This window comes from Symphalangus syndactylus, chromosome 12 (assembly GCF_028878055.3).
Source record: "Symphalangus syndactylus isolate Jambi chromosome 12, NHGRI_mSymSyn1-v2.1_pri, whole genome shotgun sequence".
Classification (NCBI taxonomy): Eukaryota; Metazoa; Chordata; class Mammalia; order Primates; family Hylobatidae; genus Symphalangus; species Symphalangus syndactylus.
In genome coordinates this window covers 21,565,018-21,587,659 of record NC_072441.2, presented here as the reverse complement: position 1 = coordinate 21,587,659, position 22,642 = coordinate 21,565,018, and the positions used below count along the sequence as shown (strand labels likewise).

At 38.9% G+C, this 22,642-nt stretch overlaps 1 protein-coding gene across 3 annotated transcripts in view; it reads right to left on the bottom strand.

Annotated features, from left to right (window-relative positions):
- Nucleotides 1-2,476: 2,476 nt before the first annotated feature.
- Nucleotides 2,477-22,642, bottom strand: part of IL23R (interleukin 23 receptor) — a 100,375-nt gene continuing 80,209 nt past the window's right edge. The window contains exons 10-13 of one of the 3 annotated variants that reach the window (XM_063625280.1): nucleotides 14,801-14,891; nucleotides 11,372-12,265; nucleotides 9,105-9,227; nucleotides 2,477-4,013 (exon numbers count right to left, since the gene is read on the bottom strand). In XM_063625280.1, coding sequence (XP_063481350.1) covers nucleotides 11,615-12,265; nucleotides 14,801-14,891 — 742 coding nt within the window. In that variant the 3' untranslated portion in view covers nucleotides 2,477-4,013; nucleotides 9,105-9,227; nucleotides 11,372-11,614. Of the gene's footprint in view, nucleotides 4,014-9,104; nucleotides 12,266-14,800; nucleotides 14,892-22,642 lie in introns of those variants that run through there. The other 2 variants (XM_063625279.1, XM_063625281.1) reach the window with 2 other exon arrangements.

Below are 22,642 nucleotides of genomic sequence, written 5' to 3'. Positions count from 1 at the left end.
GTAGCTGGGATCACAGGAGCAACACCACCACACCTGGCTGCAAAATGTAAACGACTTTATCTTCCTTTCTTTCTCTTGACCCAGCAATCCCACGTTTAGGTATCTGTCCCCAACAACACAACACACAAAATTCTTATATGTATATAAACCATATGTACAAGAGTAATTATTAGAGGAATAGATGTACTAGTGAAAAATTGGAAATAACCTAAATGTTCATTAATAGATTAGGTAGAAACATTATTGAAATTTATTCTATAGATTATTAGGGCAATTGTTTAAAAGAATAAGGTAAAGCTACATATAATGACGTGAAGATTTCTGAGACATATTGTTAGGTTAAAAATAGCATGTCATAGGACAATATCATATTTTATCATTTAAACAAAAATACTGGGAAAAACCTCATAACTTGTTGAGAGTCATTACCTTTGATGATGTGGTAGGTGTGGGAAAAAGAGGGGTGAATAGGAACTGTCACTTTTCACACATTGGTATTACTTTGATTTTTAAAAAATGTGTTTTCATGAATTACTGTGTAGCTTAGAAATAAAAATGCATTCCCTTTATTTTACTATTGTATTCTTTCTCTCTTGCTCTCCTCTAATACGATTCTCAGGCAGGATGTGAACAGAAAGAAAACAGTAACGTTTATTGACTTCCGTATCTCACACTTGTGTTCCAGTGTTTGACTGTTTATGATTTCCTTCCTGTGCTCTGACAGTCTCTAATTTTAGGTATGCCTTTATGGTTAGAAACAGCATTTTGTTTTGCTTGAATTTTAAAACCAACAATCTCAGGAAAGAGCTATGCTTCTGTAACACTGTTGTTTAAGGTTTTCCCGTCTCATAAAACTAGCCCAGAATGCTTTTACTTCCAGACAAAAATGGACCATTTAAGAATAAGTTCCTAATTTGTTGCTAAATGCTAATTATGAGAATTAGATAATAACTTGTATTCCTGAAAATAAGCATAATGGGAATGCATCTTCAGGAAATTGATGGGAATTCTGGATATAAAAGGTGCAGTGTGGTTATCTTAAGTTGAAACGTAAAATTAGCAAAATGGCTAAGAAAGCCTTAACATAAAACATTAATTGGAGCTTAATGATGTAATCTTAGCAGTGGGAAAGACACATAATAACATTCTATCAAACCTTTGTTAGACTTTCTTGCAATTTTTTCTTAACTACAGCATCGAAGAAAGTTGTGTACAATTCATTTTATGAATCAGAATCCAGTTATTTTATATTGCTTTCATTCTTTTACCCGAGAGATTCATAAGTTGTTTTTAATCACTTCTTTTATTTTAAACCAATAGTGTCTGCCAAGTGGGTAATATTTCCCATTAAAACATGATCTTCTATAATTGGTATAATTGCTTCATAAAGAGATAAACCACAGCATAATTCCACAGTCTTTGGGCTTATAAAATCTAATTACGTTCACAACACAATATTTTATTCTTAGTGATCTTAAAAAGAACATAAACTTGAACAAAGCCCAGACATTTATGGTAAAGTAATTGGGAGAAGCAAGTTAATTATTGCGAATAGAACTGCCTCTATTAGCAGCCTCTGAGAGAAAGCCCTTTTTTTTTTTTTTTGAATTTTATTATTATTATACTTTAGGTTTTAGGGTACATGTGCACAATGTGCAGGTTTGTTACATATGTATACATGTGTCATGTTGGTGTGCTGCACCCATTAACTCATCATTTAACATTAGGTATATCTCCTAATGCTATCCCTCCCCCAACCCCACACCCCACAACAGTCCCCGGAGTGAGATGTTCCCCTTCCTGTGTCCATGAGTTCTCATTGTTCAATTCCCACCTATGAGTGAGAACATGCAGTGTTTGGTTTTTTGTCCTTGTGATAGTTTACTGAGAATGATGGTTTCCAGTTTCATCCATGTCCCTACAAAGGACATGAACTCATCCTTTTTTATGGCTGCATAGTATTCCATGGTGTATATGTGCCACATTTTCTTAATCCAGTCTATCGTTGTTGGACATTTGGGTTGGTTCCAAGTCTTTGCTATTGTGAATAGTGCCGCAGTAAACATACGTGTGCATGTGTCTTTATAGCAGCATGATTTATAATCCTTTGGGTATATACCCAGTAATGGAATGGCTGGGTCAAATGGTATTTCTAGTTCTAGATCCCTGAGGAATCGCCACACTGACATCCACAATGGTTGAACTAGTTTACAGTCCCACCAACAGTGTAAAAGTGTTCCTATTTCTCCACATCCTCTCCAGCACCTGTTGTTTCCTGACTTTTTAATGATGGCCATTCTAACTGGTCTGAGATGGTATCTCATTGTGGTTTTGATTTGCATTTCTCTGATGGCCAGTGATGATGAGCATTTTTTCATGTGTCTGTTGGCTGCATAAATGTCTTCTTTTGAGAAGTGTCTGCTCATCTCCTTCGTCCACTTTTTGATGGGGTTGTTTGTTTTTTTCTTGTAAATTTGTTTGAGTTCATTGTAGATTCTGGATATTAGCCCTTTGTCAGATGAGTAGGTGGCAAAAATTTTCTCCCATTTTGTAGGTTGCCTGTTCACTCTGATGGTAGTCTCTTTTGCTGTGCAGAAGCTCTTTAGTTTAATTAGATCCCATTTGTCAATTTTGGCTTTTGTTGCCATTGCTTTTGGTGTTTTAGACATGAATTCCTTGCCCATGCCTAGTCCTGAATGGTATTGCCAAGGTTTTCTTCTAGGGTTTTTATGGTTTTAGGTCTAACATGTAAGTCTTTAATCCATCTTGAATTAATTTGTGTATAAGGTGTAAGGAAGGGATCCAGTTTCAGCTTTCTACATATGGCTAGCCAGTTTTCCCAGCACCATTTATTAAATAGGGAATCCTTTCCCCATTTCTTGTTTTTTTTCAGGTTTGTCAAAGATCAGATGGTTGTAGATATGTGGCATTATTTCTGAGGGTTCTGTTCTGTTACATTGATCTATATCTCTGTTTTGGTACCAGTACCATGCTGTTTTGGTTACTGTAGCCTTGTAGTATAGTTTGAAGTCAGGTAGCATGATGCCTCTGGCTTTGTTCCTTTGGCTTAGGATTGACTTGGTGATGTGGGCTCTTTTTTGGTTCCATATGAACTTTAAAGTAGTTTTTTCCAATTCTGTGAAGAAAGTCATTGGTAGCTTTATGGGGATGGCATTGAATCCATAAATTACCTTGGGCAGTATGGCCATTTTCACGATATTGATTCTTCCTACCCATGAGCATGGAATATTCTTCCATTTGTTTGTGTCCTCTTTTATTTCATTGTGCAGTGGTTCGTAGTTCTCCTTGAAGAGGTCCTTCACATCCCTTGTAAGTTGGATTCCTAGGTATTTTATTCTCTTTGAAGCAATTGTGAATGGGAGTTCACTCATGATTTGGCTCTCTGTTTGTTATTGGTTTATAAGAATGCTTGTGATTTTCGCACATTGATTTTGTATCCAGAGACTTTGCTGAAGTTGCTTATCAGCTTAAGGAGATTTTGGGCTGAGACGATGGGGTTTTCTAGATATACAATCATGTCATCTGCAAACAGGTACAATTTGGCTTTCTCTTTTCCTAATCGAATACCCTTTTTTTCCCTCACCTGCCTGATTGCCCTGGCCAGAACTTCCAACACTATGCTGAATAGGAGTCGTGAGAGAGGGCATCCCTGTCTTGTGCCAGTTTTCAGAGGGAATGCTTCCAGTTTTTGCCCATTCAGTATGATATTGGCTGTGGGTTTGTCATGGATAGCTCTTATTATTTTGAGATATGTCCCATCAATACCTAATTTGTTGAGAGTTTTTAGCCTGAAGTGTTGTTGAATTTTGTCAAAGGACTTTTCTGCATCTACTGAGATAATCATGTGGTTTTTGTCTTTGGTTCTGTTTATATGCTGGATTACATTTATTGATTTGCATATGTTGAACCAGCCTTGCATCCCAGGGATGAAGCCGGAGAATGACTTTGACGAGTTGAGAGAAGACGGCATCAGATGATCAAACTACTCCGAGCTACAGGAGGAAATTCAAACCAATGGCAAAGAAGTTAGAAACTTTGAAAAAAATTAGACAAATGGATAACTAGAATAACCAATTCAGAGAAGTCCTTAAAGGAGCTGATGGAGCTGAAAGCCAAGGCTTGAGAGGTACGTGAAGAATGCAGAAGCCTCAGGAGCTGATGAGATCAACTGGAAGAAAGGGTATCAGTGATGGAAGATAAAATGAATGAAATGAAGTGAGAAGCGAAGTTTAGAGAATAAAGAATAGAAAGAAATGAACAAAGCCTCCATGAAATATGGGACTATGTGAAAAGACCAAATCTACATCTGATTGGTGTACCTGAAAGTGATGGGGAGAATGGAACCAAGTTGGAAAACACTCTGCAGGATATTATCCAGGAAAACTTCCCCAATCTAGCAAGGCAGGCCAACATTCAGATTCAGGAAATACAGAGAACGCCACAAAGATACTGCTCGAGAAGAGCAACTCTAAGACACATAATTGTCAGATTCATCAAAGTTGAAATGAAGGAAAAAATGTTAAGGGCAGCCAGAGAGAAAGGTCAGGTTACCCACAAAGGGAAGCCCATCAGACTAAGAGTGGATCTCTCGGCAGGAACTCTACAAGCCAGAAGACAGTGGGGGCCAATATTCAACATTCTTAAAGAAAAGAATTTTCAACCCAGAATTTCATATCCAGCCAAACTAAGCTTCAGAAGTGAAGGAGAAATAAAATCCTTTACAGACAAGCAAATGCTGAGAGATTTTGTCACCACCAGGCCTGCCCTACAAGAGCTCCTGAAGGAAGCACTAAACATGGAAAGGAACAACCGGTACCAGCCACTGCAAAAACATGCCAAAATGTAAAGACCATCAAGGCTAGGAAGAAACTGCATCAACTAACGAGCAAAATAATCAGCTAACATCATAATGACAGGACCAAATTCACACATAACAATATTAACCTTAAATGTAAATGGGCTAAATGCTCCAATTAAAAGACACAGACTGGCAAATCGGATAAAGGGTCAAGACCCATCAGTGTGCTGTATTCAGGAAACCCATCTCACATGCAGAGACACACATAGGCTCAAAATAAAGGGATGGAGGAAGATCTACCAAGCAAATGGAAAACAAAAAGAAGCAGGGGTTGCAATCCTAGTCTCTGATAAAACAGACTTTAAACCAACAAAGATCAAAAGAGACAAAGAAGGCCATTACATAATGGTAAAGGGATCAATTCAACAAGAAGAGCTAACTATCCTAAATATATATGCACCCAACACAGGAGCACCCAGATTCATACAGCAAGTCCTTAGTGACCTACAAAGAGACTTAGACTCCCACACAATAATAATGGGAAACTTTAACACCCCACTGTCAACATTAGACAGATCGAGACAGAAAATTAACAAGGATATCCAGGAATTGAACTCAGCTCTGCACCAAGCAGACCTAATAGACATCTATAGAACTCTCCACCCCAAATCAACAGAATATACATTCTTCTCAGCACCACACCACACATATTCCAAAATTGACCACATAGTTGGAAGTACAGCACTCCTCAGCAAATGTAAAAGAACAGAAATTATAACATACTGTCTCTCAGACCACAGTGCAATCAAACTAGAATTCAGGATTAAGAAAGTCACTCAAAACCACTCAACTACATGGAAACTGAACAACCTGCTCCTGAGTGACTACGGGGTACATAACGAAATGAAGGCAGAAATAAAGATGTTCTTTGAAACCAATGAGAACAAAGACACAACATACCAGAATCTCTGGGACACATTCAAAGCAGTGTGTAGAGGGAGATTTATAGCACTAAATGCCCACAGGAGAAAGCAGGAAAGATCCAAAATTGACACCATAACATCACAATTAAAAGAACTAGAAAAGCAAGAGCAAACACATTCAAAAGCTAACAGAAGGCAAGAAATAACTAAAGTCAGAGCAGAACTGAAGGAAATAGAGACACAAAAAACCCTTCAAAAAATTAATCAATCCAGGAGCTGGTTTTTTGAAAAGATCAACAAAATTGATAGACTGCTAGCAAGACTAATAAAGAAGAAAAGAGAGAAGAATCAAATAGATGCAATAAAAAATGATAAAGGGGATATCACCATCGATCCCACAGAAATACAAACTACCATCAGAGAATACTACAAACACCTCTATGCACATAAACTAGAAAATCTAGAAGAAATGGATAAATTCCTCGACACATACACCCTCCCAAGACTAAACCAGGAAGAAGTTGAATCTCTGAATAGACCAATAACAGGCTCTGAAATTGTGGCAATAATCAATAGCTTACTAAGCAAAAAAAGTCCAGGACCAGATGGATTCACAGCCGAATTCTACCAGAGGTACAAGGAGGAGCTGGTACCATTCCTTCTGAAACTATTCCAATCAATAGAAAAAGAGGGAATCCTCCCTAACTCATTTTATGAGGCCAGCATCATCCTGATTTCAAAGCCTGGCAAAGACACAACAACAAAAAAAAGAATTTTAGACCAAAATCCTTGATGAACATTGATGCAAAAATCCTCAATAAAATACTGGCAAACCGAATCCAGCAGCACATCAAAAAGCTTATCCACCAGGATCAAGAGAAAGCCCTTTTTGCAGTCATTAATCTTAGTTTAGTAAGGTTTGGATCTGGTCCCCTGAGCCTGCGTTGACAGCCTGTGGCTGAAGTGCAGACTAAGGTTCAGTCCTCAAGTACAGGCTTCTTAAGGTTGGTCCAGGATCCCAGTCTCCTAAGTATAGAAGAGCAGAGCTTCTAGCCTCAGCTTTATATGTTGTTCAGAGGGAAGTGTGGAAAAGAGAGAGGGAGAGGCAGAGGGCACAGGTATGACCTCCAAGGTCTGTTTCAACAGGAGATTTTCTTTCATCCGTTTTACATTTGAGGATTCTACAACAGCTTTTTTTTTTTTTTGCCATGGAGTCTCGCTCTGTCACCTAGGCTGGAGTGCAGTGGCACGATCTTGGCTCACTGCAACCTCCACCTCCCGGGTTCAAGCAATTCCCCTGCCTCAGTCTCCTGAGTAGCTGGGATTATAGGCAGGCACCGCCATGCCCAGATAATTTTTGTATTTTTAGTCGAGATTGGGTTGCACCATGTTGGCCAGGCTGGTCTCGAACTCCCAACCTCAAGTGATCTGCCCACCTCAGCCTCCCAAAGTGTTGAAATTACAGGCGTGAGCCACTGTGCCTAGCCAACAGACTGCATTTGGAGAAAGAGAATCAATTGCTAAAAATTATTTTTGAAAACCTTTCTCAATGCCATAGTCATGTGCTGTCTCTATGCCAAAGGGAGAATGACTAATATATAAGAATTAGCCACTCAAGGGAACACACTCAAAGGCCAAACAGCAACCCACATTACCTGAGAACCACATATTAAAAACTCATAAGCCTCCCTTCAATACTATTTATAACTAAAAAGAAATCCTAATTTTAGTCTGGGTGCAGTGGTTCATGCCTATAATTCCGTGCTTTGAGAGGCCAAGGTGGAAGGATTGCTTGAGCCCAAGAGTTTGAGTCCAGGCCTGGGCAAAATGGTGAGACTCGTCTCTACAAAAAATGTAAAATATAGCTGGGTATGGTGATGTGCACTTGCTACGCAGGAGGCTGGGATAGGAGAATCGCTTGGACCTGGGAGGTTGAGGCTGCGGTGAGCTGTGATCGTGCACCAGCCTGGGTGACAGAGCAATACCCTGTTAAAAAAAAAAAAAAGGAAAGAAATTCCAATTAAACACACACACACACACACACACCTGCACACATACCAAGCAAACACCCCTAAACTGTACTTGACTTGCACCTCCTCCTATGGTTTTTATGTAAGAAAAGGGAGGGAGAGGGAGAAAAAGATACTAGAACACGAGGAAACAACATACATTAATCAGCATTAGTGTTGTCCAGAACGATGACACTCCATTTTGCTTCAGCATTCCTAAGTATCAACCTGCCTTTCTTTGTATTTCTCTTCCCGTCCTCCCTCTGATTGGTACTTTGAGAGGCTTTTTCTCTCTTCCTCTTTCCCCTTTACCCATACCAAGAAACAGGACATGCCCCTTTAGGAATCAGCAACTTAAAGGATTGTGAGACGCAGAGAAAGAAAGTTAATAATAGACACAAGAGCTAGATAGAAAGATGAAAAGGTATGCACTTGTCCTCAGAATCTGCAGAAAATTCTGGCTTAAGAAGGTAAAGACGGGAGGTGGGGTGTGGTCAGGGTGGGAGGGAATCAGTGGTAAGTTGTACAGGAGGGAAAGAAGTAAAGACATTAGCCACTCAAGACTTTCTCTATAGAAGGATTTGTCAGTGGCCAGCTGGCTCTTAACTGAGACTCAGATGAGCCTCAGTATCACTTCCTGGGAGTGGTCTTTCCTGACCACCCAGCGTAAAGTGGCCACCAAGTTGCTATCCACCACATTATCCCATTTTACCTCTCTAGACAGCACTTATTATCTGACATTTTCCTTTATTTTTTTCTGCCTCTCTCCACCCCCTACCTCTGGCCTCTTCCCCACTAAAATGTAACCTCCTTGGGGGCAATGAATGACTTGTCCTAATTTACTGTCTGTCTCTTCCCCCTAGGATATAAGCCCCAAGCCTGCAGGGATTGACTGGTTTTGTTAAATCCACATCCCTCAAAAGGCCTTGCACATATAACAGTAAGGGCATTCAGTAGTTCAATGAATCCTTCTTGAATACAAGAATTATAGAAAGAAACCCTTTCTCCCCTGCGAAGGTTGCATTGTGATAAAGCAGCTTGAATTTTTCCCCTGAGTTGAGACAAAGGCAGGTACATTGCTCCCATTGCAGGTATAGCCTCAATTTCTAGTCCATTGGGACCAACAAGGGCTAACGGCAAAGATAGAATCAGAAGTGTCTCCTTTGTGCTGAATAGTGATGTGGGTTAAGACACCACAGAATGAGAAAGCGGCTTCCTTCCCACTCTAGGGGGCGAAAAGGAGGCACTCGCTGCAGTGGAAACATTTGCAGAAGATCAAACAATGCTGCAATCCTTTAAGCTTGATAAAAGCTTTTTTCATGTGTGATAGATTACAATTATGGTGAAACGTACTATAAAAATATTCTTCACGTTACCAGATGTCTTCATCAGGTTTGCAAACATCAGAGATTTATCTTAGTCTTTTGTTATTTCGGTCTCAAATGCTACCTCCTTCTTGGCTTCTTTATGATTCTCCTTTTGCAAAAGAATCAAGCAAAGGCATACGGCAATTTACAAGTCAAGAGATTTAAGATTAGCATTTCATTAGTGATTTAAAATATATTCCTTTCAGAATATGCAAAGTACAAAAAATATATACATATTATAGGATAAACAGAATAGAGTTTATACATCAGGGGATACTTTTTTTTACACTATGAATAGTAACACCCTTTTGGAGCAAAATGGCCTCTTGGTAAATGATAAAAAGTAAAATAAAGAGGATTGTCAGCACAAAAAAAAAAGATAAATTTCTGATGAATTACTTACATGCTGGACATTAAGTAGTCTTGAGTGACCACATAATTTATTATCCAAATAAGGGATGCTTCTGAGAGTGAACGAGGGCAGCTACTGGTCATAATTAATAATGGGACAATGGACAGAGATACAGTCAACCTCATTTCAGGGCTACTTAATGACCATAAAATTGCTTTTAGATTTTTGTCAAAAAAAAAAAAAAGGTAAAACAAAATAGCCTGCTCATTTGCTAAAGACATAGTAAGCAATGAGTCTTTTTAAAATTAACTGATTTTTCATAATAAAATGACTAAATATGAGTATAAATTGACAACTGTTGGAGGAGAAAAAGAAATTCAGTGGGTAATCTACTTATTTTAATGAATGAATGAACGAATATTTGTTTTTTAGAGATGGGGTCTTATTCTGGCACATAATCATCGATCATAGCGCACTGCAGTGTCTAACTCTTGGGCTCAAGTGTTCCTTCGGCCTCAGCCTCCTGACTAGCTAGGACTATAGGCATGAATTTACATGCCCTGCTTTACCCTATTTTAAACTGTTCCAATCATTCGAAAATGTTGTCCTTGCCCATAAATATTAACCACAATAGTCTGCTGGGTAACATTTCTCAGCTTAAAATGTGCATTTCAGATTTTAAAGATCAACCACTTTTCCACATTGACCTCATTGGTTGATAGATTTAATCTCCCACCCCAGTCCTTGTGGATTGTGGCCATAAGGAACACTGCTTGGGAGGCTTCTGAGGCCACTTGTACAGCTCAGCAGAAAGGCCTGTTCTGATTGGCTGGTGATATCTGCAGGCGACATGGGATTTGGGGCAATGGTAGGTTCAGCAAGTATTTGCCATCAAAACAGGTACTGAACAAATACCTGTTTTAACAATAATTTTCTAACATATCTGGTTTGTAACCAAAAAACTATGTCTTGCTTATCTTGCATCTGTTACCTCTCATAGATTCTATTATAGTGTAAATAATATCCCAACTATGCCACAGGAAAACAAAGCCATCACTCTTAAGACAGCAACTCATGATTCCACACATTATTATTTCTCAGCTCTGTTAGTCCCAAATCACACTAAGATCAAATCCCTAATACCTGAATGGGGAGTAGGGGAAAAAAATAATACAGCAAATGATGAACTTCTCTTCTGTTTCTATTCTTCACTTATTTTATCATTTGGGGCTATATTTTTATCTACTCAAGAGAATTTTAAGTGATAAAACGAAAATTAAACTTGCCTCTCCCTTTGCAAGCCAATTTTTTTTTTTTTTTTAAGAAGGAGTTTTGCTCTTGTTGTCCAGGCTGGAGTGCAGTGGCACAGTCTCAGCTCAGTGCAACCTCTGCCTTCCTGGTTCAAGTGATTCTCCTGCCTCAGCCTCCCAAGTAGCTGAGATTACAAGCACCCGCCACCATGCCCGGCTAATTTTTGTAATTTTAGTAGACACAGGGTTTCAACATGTTGGCCAGGCTGGACTCGAACTCCTGACCTCAGGTGATCCACCTACCTCAGCCTACCAAAGTGTTGGGATTACAGGTGTGAGCCACCACGCCTGGCCTAAGGATTCTATTTGAAAGGAAAATTTTCAGCATTTATTTTACTACCAGGTATTTTGCATTATTTACCCTTTCTGTACACAGTAGAGAGCTGTTTTGCATCTTTCAATGGGGGAAAATAAAGAAGAAATAGTTGACTCTTTATTAAAAATATGAGGCGTCCCAATAATGCTGTTTTTGTGCCTGTATGTGTGACCATGAAGCCTGTTCCACCTTCGGAACCTAAATTCTCTAATTTTAAGAAATGAGGCAGAAGAATGGCTAAAATTAAAAGGGCTTGGAGCTCCTGGAAATCTTACCTGGTGATGGCAGGAGCACAGAAATGTCACTACTCGACTGGTAGAACTGAAACATATGCTTACCATATGGCCCAGCAATCCCCTACCTAGGTATTTATCCAAGGGAAGTGAAAATGTGTCCACATGAAGATTTGTATGTAATACATTTTTTTCAAAAAGAGGCAGAATTCAATTTCTATTGCAGGGAAAACCCAAGTTCAGATTGCAAGGCAGCTTTCTCATATTGATTTTGATCACACAGCTCTACTTTTCCAAGAGTGAGATCCTATTGAAGTGGCTTTCCAAAACATTTTGTGGAAAATAAGAATTAATAGACGGCAACTCCTCATTCACGATCCCCAAACAGGAGACAAACTCATCAGGAAGCAGGGTCTGTTCTGGAATAGTTTCACTGGGTGAATCGTTTCCCAAAAGCATGGTGGCTTCCTCCCCTACTGAGTTTTGTATGGCAGGAGAACTGCATTCTCCTTGATTTAATATGAGGCTTAATTCTCCAAGAAATAATGTGTTGCTTAGTGAATTCACACTTGAAACAGTAAAAGCAAAATTAGGATGCTTCTGTAACCTGGGATTATTTCCTGAGTCTAAGGAATCAACTGGTGGTTTAAGTGTTAAGGAAGTGATTTCATTGTTATTGCTGAGATGGTTTCCCCCAGGCAGAAAACTTGAAATTTGGGGTTTATATCCAGTGTTGAGATCAGGAATATATACAACCGTAGTATTGTCGAATAGCGAGTTTTCCAGGCCGTCTCTTGTCTCCAGGGGTCCTGTATTCTCCTTCTTGTAGTCTGTAGGCTTGTGCTCTGGGATAAAGATTTCTTTTATCTCTGTAATCATGGGATCAACATAGAGGACCTGCTCACTGGAATTATTATTCATAAGTTCACTATTTTCCTAGGAAGAAAAGACATCATTTTATTTTACAAAAGACGTTTAAAGGAACCAACTGGATAATTGAATGAGGATTGGAATTTTGCTTTCTTTCAACTTTCCTTTCTCCCTCCATTTTCTCACATTGTTTATCTTCCCATATGACTCCCCCTTTTGTCTTTTGTTATCCTGCTTGCTTCCAAATCTTTATTAAATTCTGCATGAGAAGACTGAAGAAAAGGAATAGTAAAAAAATCCACTTCTTAAGCACATTTCTTGGTTTAAAAGTTTTAAAGAGAAAAGTTGATTCTTACTTATTAACTTATTATTACTTAATTTTAGGGCCTTTTAAAAGTTGGTCTTCTGAGGCAAGAATATTAATATTTCTTGTTACAAGAAAATACTTTGTTGCTTAAATAAAAAAAGGTTGGGGAGAATCCTATTGTGCTCACATACTGAGAATGAGCGTGTGACAAATGCTTGGTGCTGAGGTTCTAAAGGTGGATAAGGTCTGTAATCCCAGCACTTTGAGGCCAAGGCAGGCAGATCACTTGAGACCAGGAGTTCTAGACCAGCCTGGCCAACATGGTGAAACCCTGTCTCTACTAAAAATACAAAAATTAGCCAGGCGTGGTAGCGCAAGCCTGTAATCCCAGCTACTTGGGAGGCTGAGGCAGGAGAATTGCTTGAGCCCGGGAGGCAGAGGTTGCAGCGAGCCAAGATCATGCCACTGCACTCTAGCCTGGGTGACAGAGCAAGACTCTGTCTCAAAACAAAAAGAACAAATAAATAAATAAAGCTACTCACAATTCAGACATGTTTGTGGTGATCAGGAGGGTGAGTGAAGGTTTTAGCCTGATGACTTTTCTGGGCAATAAATGGACTTGAGGCCTTCCAGCAGATGGCTGGCCTTCCTGGGTAAACTGTCACCCAACACAATTATAATATAGCCCCCTGTTATGGACTGAACATTTGTGTGCCCTCTCCCCAGCCCCCCTCACACTGAAGCCAATGTGATGTTATTTGAAAGTGGAGCCTTTGGGTGGTAATTAGGTCACGAGGGTGGAACCTTCATGAATAGGATTAGTGAAGAAGAGACAGGAAAGAGATGATCTCTCCCTCTGCCGTGTGAGAAGGCAGCTGTCCACAAGAGAGCCCTCACTAGCAAGTGATCTGACTGGCTCCTCCATCATGGACTTCCCAGACTCCAGCACTGTGATAAATAAATGTTTGTTGTTTAAGCCACCTGAACAGACTAAGATACCATTCCTTAGTCTCTTGGGCAGAAAACAAAACCTTATCTGAGGGAAACCCTAAGGTTTGCCTCTAATTCCAGGAGCCCAGAATAGGAAGGGAGTTTAGCAAAGAGGGAGATCTTGAATAAAAAGACATGAAGTGTCATTCCAATTTTCTTCAGCCCCAGCCTCCTTAGGGAGCTTGCCAGGTTTGGGCAAGAACAGCACATTGGGTATTGCTTCATCAAAAATCTTGACGTGAGGAGTGGCTGGAGTAAAGCTGGAATGGTGAGTGGATCAGATCACAGAAGTCTTGTGTTACAGAACACAGACTCTATTCTGTTGACCAGTTGTTTTTGAACTTTTAAAAAGTACTTTATTTTTAGCCTAGAAACCCTTTGTTCAGATGACATGAGGTTGGGGAAAGAGTTAGCTAATAGGCTTACCAGAGCTTGAAACAGAGCCACTTCTATTTGTTTTACAAACACCTCATCTTCTTACCCAACATGCTGTTCTAACCCCCAGGGGTCCCCCGACTTTGAATTCCCTGTGTTTCTCCTGAGCAGCTCCTCTCCTTTCAGTGTTTCCTCTCTACTCCCATCACGTGTTTGGGCTTGTTTCTACCATTGTACTTACATCACTGCATTGCGAGGCTTGGATGATGTGTCTGTCCCTTGGACTGGGTTTTGAGCCCCTTGACAGCCAAGCCCGAGGGCCAGGGGTTATCAGGAACACGCATAGCTTGTTCCGTCCCTCCTTTATAATCAGTGATGTCCCTGTACCCTGAGGGGCTTCCTGGTGTGTGGCCTTCTCTTCACCAGAATGGAAACCTAGCCCACCCCTGTGACACTGTTGTTCACAGTTCTCTCACATTGCTTTTCTCAAATTCCACTGGGTTTAAAGAGTAAAATGATGCCCTTCTTGGGCTCCACCTGGCTCTCCATCTCATGTGAAACAGAAGCCCTTTGAGTCTTTGAGGCTCATTTCATTGAGCTTTTCTTCCCTACTCCCTTTGTTCCTGAAGACATCTACCAATTGTTTGGTCACCAGGTGACTCGTGCACAAGGCCTACAATCTTCCACTTCACTTTTCTCTTTTGAACAGGTTTCTTTATTTCTTCTCTGTTTTCTTTCCTCCAACTCTATTGTCTCATCTCTTTTAAGTATGGTTTGAAACAGGTACAATTTTGTTTTTACACATGTCTATGTAATTATGTTAATATGTGTGCACATTTATTTATTTGAATGGAAATTCTATTCTAATTATTAGACTGCACTCTTGGTCTCAACTGCCACTTAGTTTTTGTTGGATGATGTTAGGTTACCTGTAGCATTTTCACAACATTGCTGTTTTTCATATTAGGAATATCTTCATAAAGCCACTTTGGTATTAACAATAAGATCCTTCTTTTAATCCTAAAAAAAAAAAAAATGACACATTAGAAGAAGCAGGCAATCGTATAGGAGATTAGGAAGTCAACTAGATTAAAATGTGTATTAAAAATCAAATTTCCTAGGTCGGGCACAGTGGCTCATGCCTGTAATCCCAGCACTTTGGGAGGGTGAGATGGGAGGATTGCTTGAGTCCAGGAGTTCGAGACCAGCCTGGGCAACATAGAAAGACCCTGTCTCTACAGAATATTAAAAAATTAGCTGGGTGTGGTGGTGCATTCCTGTGGTCCCAGCTATTTGGGAGGCTGAGGTGGAAAGATCGCTTGAGCCTGGGAGGTCAAGCCTCTAGTGAGCTGTGACCATGCCACTGCACTCACTCTGGGCAACAGAGTGAGACCCTGACTCAAAAAAAAATTAATTAAAAAAATCAAACTTCCTGACTCAGAAGCTAAAGTTTTCATCTCTTACTTAATGAAAATTAAGTGGGAAATTGTGTCATCTTTTCAGATTTTCCTCTCATCTCTATTGCTCTGCTTCTTTTTAATGAGCAGGAACATTTCAAAACACTCACACTAGATTCAAGATAAGTGGGAGAACCACCCTAGCAGTGAAACTGTACACATATTAAATAGAGCAAACTGTTATAACCAGAAGATTCCCATGTGGGAAAGTTTGAAAAACTTAAGGGATATTTTGTAGAACTTTCCAAGGTGACCATAACTACCGAATATTTAAAAAGAGAATGTTATACAATAAAGCCCTAAAATTTAAGCTGTTCTGATTCTAGATTTTGTAATTATTTCAAATAGGGTTGTAATAATGGTGACAGCTCCAAACTTTCTTGATGTGGATGGAGAAGGAGGCTGGGGAACATGTCTTGCAGTTGTATGGCATAGTGAGAACTGGTTTCTACCTAGACTGCGTGCTTATATTAAGGATCAGTGGGGTGGGGCTTTGGAAAGAAAAGGTAGAAGTCATAAACCTCCCACTTTTTCCCCCAAGCTATCTATTAGCACTGCCAATGTGTTTAAAAACACTCTCTGCATTGACAGTACAAATTTGTTTGGGCAAAAAGGTTGTACCAAGAACTTAGAAGAGACTAAACTGATCTCAGACACCTTTTTACATGTTAACAATGGATCTGTTAGTAACAGATCAGACTTATTTGTTTAAATCGGTTCTCTAAGGATCTGTACTAAATAACCAAAATGGCTGAGTGAACTTTGCTGGCCCAATTTGACCCTGGACTTTAGGGTAAAAATTATTTCTTTACTCATCTTTATACAATGTTTTATGATTCCGGTTTTTTTTGTTGTTGTTGTTTTGTTTACTAATTTAAACAAATTAGTATTTAAAATTTAGTTTTAAATTTGAAATTTAAATATTTTTAAATTTAAATTTTAAATTTAATTTAAATTTAAAGTTAGACCTCTGTATTTAAAATTAGACCAAATTAGTAAATTCAGGCTATTGGAGTAAAGTTTTTATATAGCACACTGATACAGTGAGAATATATATATATATATATATCTCTATATATATATATATTTACCCACTTTTGGTTTTATTATATTTAAAATGGTTTGGGCCAGGCACGTTGGCTCACACCTGTAATCCCAACACTTTGAGAGGTGAAGGCAGGCAGATCACTTGAGGCCAACAGTTCAAGAGCAGCCTGGCCAACATGGTGAAATCCCATCTCTACCAAAAAATACAAAAATTAGTTGGGCATGGTGGTGTGTGCCTGTATTCCCAGCTACTTGGGAGGCTGAGGCATGATAATCACTTGAACCCAGGAGGTGGAAGTTGCAGTGAGCCAAGATTGCAGCACTGCACTCCAGTATGGACAATAGAGTGAGACTCTGTCTCAAAAAATAATAATAAATAAATAAATAAATAAATAAATAAATAAAATATTTTCCTTTCTGTTTCTCACTTCTGTTTCTGAACTAAGGCTTTTATAGATAATGAATGTTGTATTAAATAAAAGTATCTGTTCAAATGTAAAATAAATATATTGGAATTATCTCTTGTTTTATCTTTTTAAAAAGAGTACTTATTTAAATAACTAAATGAGCAAAGAATTGCCCTAATTCCTCCTTTGTTGTTACGAACTGAAAATTAGTTTTTAGGTTATTCTTAGTTATTAACTTAGTGTTATTTAAACTTTTGCACTAGGACATGTTTAAATAATAACACAAATATTGATTTTTTATGGGGTATTAAGTTGAACATTAAAATATTTCAAGGGACTTTATAATCAAGTATATATTAAAACAGCCTCAAATAAAATTCCATATTAGTTTGCCCTCCTCACAAGGGTATTAGGAATATGTTTATTAATTTAAATTTTGAAATATTAAGTTCTGAGCAAAAAACTTATGCAGATAAGAAATCATTAGTAAACTTTATAATAGCTCATTTAAAATCTTTCTACTGCATTTGATTATAAATGTAAACGAAAGAAAGATTATTTCATGAAGCAAATGATGGCAAGAAGGAGAAACTCAGTGCCAATTTGACAAAGAACATTCAAGTCAAAATTTGTGAGCAACTGGACACACTGGGGAACTGCCACACCAAACAACTCTAGTCTATCAGCTACTTAGAAATACTCAATGCATCAGTAAAATTTAGAAATCCAAGGCTCTTGCTTTTCTCAAAGTCTCATTTTTAAATAACTAACCATAGATCTTTACTAATACCATCACTGGAGGGAAAAAAACTGAAGGGGGCCAAGAGTAAGGGACTTTGGAGCTGAATGCTAAAACACCCACACAATTGGTAAGGAATTGACAAATTTAAAAAATTGTCACATTTCTCTTCACATTGATTCAAGCTGATTTGTTTGGGTGGAATTCAAGTGTTAAAGCAAACTAAATATGGCCTGAGAAGGACTTCCTGCCTCTATATTTGAATCCCTGTGGATGAACTGTAACCTAGCTTAACAGACAGACAACAGCGAAAACCTGACTTAGGAGTATGTGCCTGTAACAGTAGCTGAGTCTTGGCCAATCCCAGTGGACCATACTTCAACCACGCATAGACTGCTAAGCATTCAAACTGTGTTCAAATAAGACAAACGCCACCCTGTAACCAACCAGCTGTTTCTGTACATCACTGCCAATTTCTGTATGTCACTTCTTTTTTTTTTTTTTTTTGTCTATAAATTTGTTCTGACCACAAGGCATCCCTAGAGTCTCTCTGAATATGCTGTGATTCTAGGGCTGCCCAATTCATAAATTGTTCATTGCTCAATTAAACTCCTTTAAATCGGCTGAAGTTTTTCTTTTACTAGATGGTGTCAGAAGTGGGATATGAATTAGACCTTCTAACGACCCCCAGGAGCACTGAGTGAACAAGCAAAGAACCTGTTGGACCTACTTGTGTCCTTTGATCTCTGAGTGGCTGGGGACCATGGTAAGTTCTCTTTCGGATTTCAGAGCTCCACAGATTTGTGTTTTGAACTCTCCAAGTTTCTTTGAGCAAATTTCTATTCCAAACTGGGTTCAGAAGTCACAACAGAAACTGGACTGGGTCCAGGATGGGATTTGATCAGCAATTAACAGGCTTGGATCCAATTAGAGGCCTCTTAGATTTGACTAGGTCAGAAAGAAACTGGTAGTAAATGGTAGTATTGCAGGGGCTGTAAAATTTGGCATTTGGAAATTCAAAGGGATTTTTTGTTTTCTACACCTTTGTTTCATTTTTCTTGCACACTTAGATAGGAAAAATCACTGGCTAAGTTCATCAAGGGAAGCTGAAAGAAAAGCCAATATTTTAGGTAAAAATGAGATCCTTAATTTCTGAAGAGCAGAGTTCCTTCCAGTTTATACACTGGGCTTGGGAGGCAGCAAAGTCTTACAGAAATAGCAAAATCTTACTAAAGATAACTTACAATGGAACATTCCAAATGAACAACAACACACTGAAGTGCATTAAAAAAAAACTGTATGAGGTCTCCATCTTGTTTTACATTCTTGGGAGCTTGACTTTGTAACCATGTGGTGGTAGTTTTTCTTGGTCTCTGCCTTCAAGGGAACAGGAATTTTAGGGTTCATGTCACAGTTAGCTCTAAAAATTATGTTGAGTAGTTACAAACCTTTGAAAGCTCAAAATTAACTACTCTAGAGTCCTTCTGGGAAGCACAATGGAGATTGCCCAGTACTGTAGCTCAGTAGCTAAAGTTTTTTACTTTCACAGTGGTGGCCTGGGCTCGATTCCTGGGTTAAGGAATGAGTCCTTTCTGGTTTGATACCTGTGGGAACTTTATCATTTGTTGATTCTCTTCCCTTCCATGAATATTCCTTTTTCTGAGCACCTGGGAGGTAAAGTTCAAAAGCCAGAAATACTGGCCACTTGGCATGGCTAAAGTTGGGTAACAAGAGATTTAAAAGGATTTTTTAAAGAGCACTATAGTTAAGAGTCAGCTTAATTAAAAGTGGATATCCAAGCTATAGGTATATTTAAAAGGCCTTTATGTCTTTTTCTTTTTTTGTTGTTCTTTTTTGAGATGGAGTCTCACTCTGTTGCCCAGGCTGGAGTGCAGTGGCACGATCTTGGCTCACTGCAAGCTCTGCCTCCCGGGTTCACACCATTCTCCTGCCTCAGCCTCCCAAGTAGCTGGGACTACAGGCACCCGCTACCACACCTGGCTAATTTTTTGTATTTGTAGTAGAGACGGGGTTTCACCGTGTTAGCCGGGATGGTCTTGATCTGCTGACCTCGTGATCTGCCCACCTTGGCCTCCCAAAGTGCTGGAATTACAGGTGTGAGCCATCGCACCTGGCCACCTTTATGTCTTTCATTTCTGTGGATCTTGTTTTGCTGAAAAAGGTTTTTTCTTCTCAGTTGATTGAATTATTTTTCTCCATTTTGTCTTGTCACTCTTAAGGCACACATGAGAGGCCCTAAGATAACTTCTGATAGCCTAGGACTCCTTGGGAAAAATAAAGAAGGTGCCACTGATCCTGTTTTGGAAAAAACCCTCTCTTTTCCTCATGGAACCTCAAGAATTAAAAGCAAATAGATCTCTCTCAAAATCCGTTTTGCCTTACAGCTGTGCCTGCTTATTAGACCCCAGAAACTGCATGTTTTCCTAGCCATTTCTTGACAGGCTCCACCCCAAGGTCAGTAATCCAATGAAGAAACTGGCAAATGAAAAATCCTACAACTACTGGATCTTGTTCTCTGTGTAGTTTTATATGTGTTGTGTGTGTGATGTTTATATAAAAGAGCTCTAAGTAATTGGCTTAAAGAAAAATAAGTGCTTAGATAAAACATTTTTGGAAGAAAAAATAAAAACTGTAATGTAGTTCAAGTAACTTTAGTAATCTTTGGGAAATAAAAACGGCTTTAAAGATTATTGGTAAAATAAAGACATTCTGTCTAAATTAGACAAGTCAGATATTAGGTTTACTAATGCTTTAGGGTCATAAACTGCTTTGACTTTTGAAAATTGTTCAATTTACCTACCTTGGAGACATTAGATTCTCAATAAGGCCTGGGGACATGTGGAATTAGCCATGCTCCCCTAGCTATGCAAAAAAGGTTATAAAGAAAATAGATTTTATATAAGACAGGATGTCGTAAGGTAAATTCTTGTCCTAAAGTAAAATAACTGGTTGCTTAAAAAGAGGGATGATTAGGACAAGTCAGAAAGTCTAAGCATATCATAGATTGTCTGCACAAGTCGTGAAAGGATACATGAAAGGAAAAATTAGCACCAAAATTAAAAGTTGCTAACAGTTATCATTACAACATGTAATCAAGACTACTGAAAATAGATTTACGTGCAAGGTGTGTAAGGAAACTAAAATGCGTTTTTACTAAAAGGTTATAAGAAGGCACAGGAATGTAAATTTTTATCTAGGTTAGAGGGTTCAAAGATTGTTTTAAATTAGATTAAAATAAAGCTAAAGGTTTGAATACATTGTGGAAGGTTTGTGAAATGTTAATCTCATTAAAAAGAAATTCTGTGTGGACATTGGCTAAAGATAAAGGGGTATTGTTTAGTTTTTCTGTAAATTGAAATTGAAATAAAAGCATGACATGTTTTTCTTAAGAGCACTGATCTGCTTTTTAACAAAAATTTGTAAAGGGTTACAAAATGTTTACAAGAATCTCACCTCATGGTTAAACTGGTTAAGCATAATATCAAGTGTTTTAAACCTTTAACATATTTTATAGGCTTCCCAAAAGGAAATTTCAGCTTCAAAATTGTCTTTCTAACCCCCAACTTTTGGACACTACAGAGGGCCCTTGGAGCATCCAAAGGAGAGGTAAACAGGATTATCTGACATGTTTAGTTACATGGGATTGTCAAAATAAAAACAATGTTTAATCTTTTTCAGATTATATTTTAATGAATAATGTTAATATATGTTCCAAAATTGTATAGGATTTCTAAAATTCTAATGTCTGAGTATATCCTTTCAATCATAATTAAGGTTATTATGTTATCACAGACCACAGAGATAACCACATTTCCTTGTGAACTGTGTTTTTAAATATCACTATTTAAAGTCATTACATTAATTTTTTTTTTTTTTTTTTTTTTTTTTTTTTTTTTTTGAGACGGAGTCTTGCTCTGTCCCCCAGGCTGGAGTGCAATGGCACGATCTCAGCTCACTGCAAGCTCCGCCTCCCGGGTTCACGCCATTCTCCTGCCTCAGCCTCCCGAGTAGCTGGGACTACAGGCACCCGCCAACACGTCCGGCTAATTTTTTTGTATTTTTAGTAGAGACGGGGTTTCACCGTGTTAGCCAGGGTGGTCTCGATCTCCTGACCTCGTGATCCGCCCGCCTTGGCCCCCCAAAGTGCTGGGATTACAGGCTTGAGCCACCGCGCCCGGCCACATTAAGTTAATTACTTATTGCTAATGCAATTTCTGAAAACTTCACAAACACGCAAAATCCTAGAATATGGTGTCTTTTAGAAAGTTCGTGAAAGGATAAAAAGGACCCTAAAAAGCACTCTTGAATACAGGTTTCTAATAACTTTAAATTCATATCATTTAGACTGGGTAAGAATCCCTAAAACTTTAATAAAAAGACTAACTGGTTTATAAAACTGCTAACTGAAGTAGAATAAAAATTAATTAAATACCAAGAAAATACTCTGCCAGATTTTCATGCTAAATCAGCCTGAAAAATCAGCATGCTAGAGAGCTGGCAAGACGGCTGAATAGGAATAGGTCCGGTCTGCAGCTCCCAGAGAGATCAATGCAGAAGGCAGGTTATTTGTGCATTTCCAACTGAGGTACCAAGTTCATCTCATTGGGACTGGTCGGATAGTGGGTGCAGCCCACAGAGGGTGAGCTGAAGCAGGGTGGGGCATTGTCTCACCTGGGAAGCACAAGGGGTTGGGGGATTTCCCTTTCCTAGTCAAAAGAAGCCATGAGAGACTGTACAGGGAGGAACGGTACACTCTGGCCCAGATACTGTGCTTCTCCCATGGTCTTCACAACCAGCAGATCAGGAGATTCCCTCTGGTGGCTGGCTCAGTGGGTCCCACCCCCATAGAGCCCAGCAAGCTAAGATCCACTGGCTTGATTGGGAGAAATCAGCACAAAAAAGCTGAAATTTCCAAAAACCAGAATGCCTCTTCCCCTCCAAAGGATCACAACTCCTCGCCAGCAAGGGAACAAAACTGGATGGAGAATGAGTTTGATGAATTGACAGAAGTAGGCTTCAGAAGGTGGGTAATAACAAACTCCTCCAAGCTAAAGCAGCATGTTCTAACCCAATGCAAGGAAGCTAAGAACCTTGAAAAAA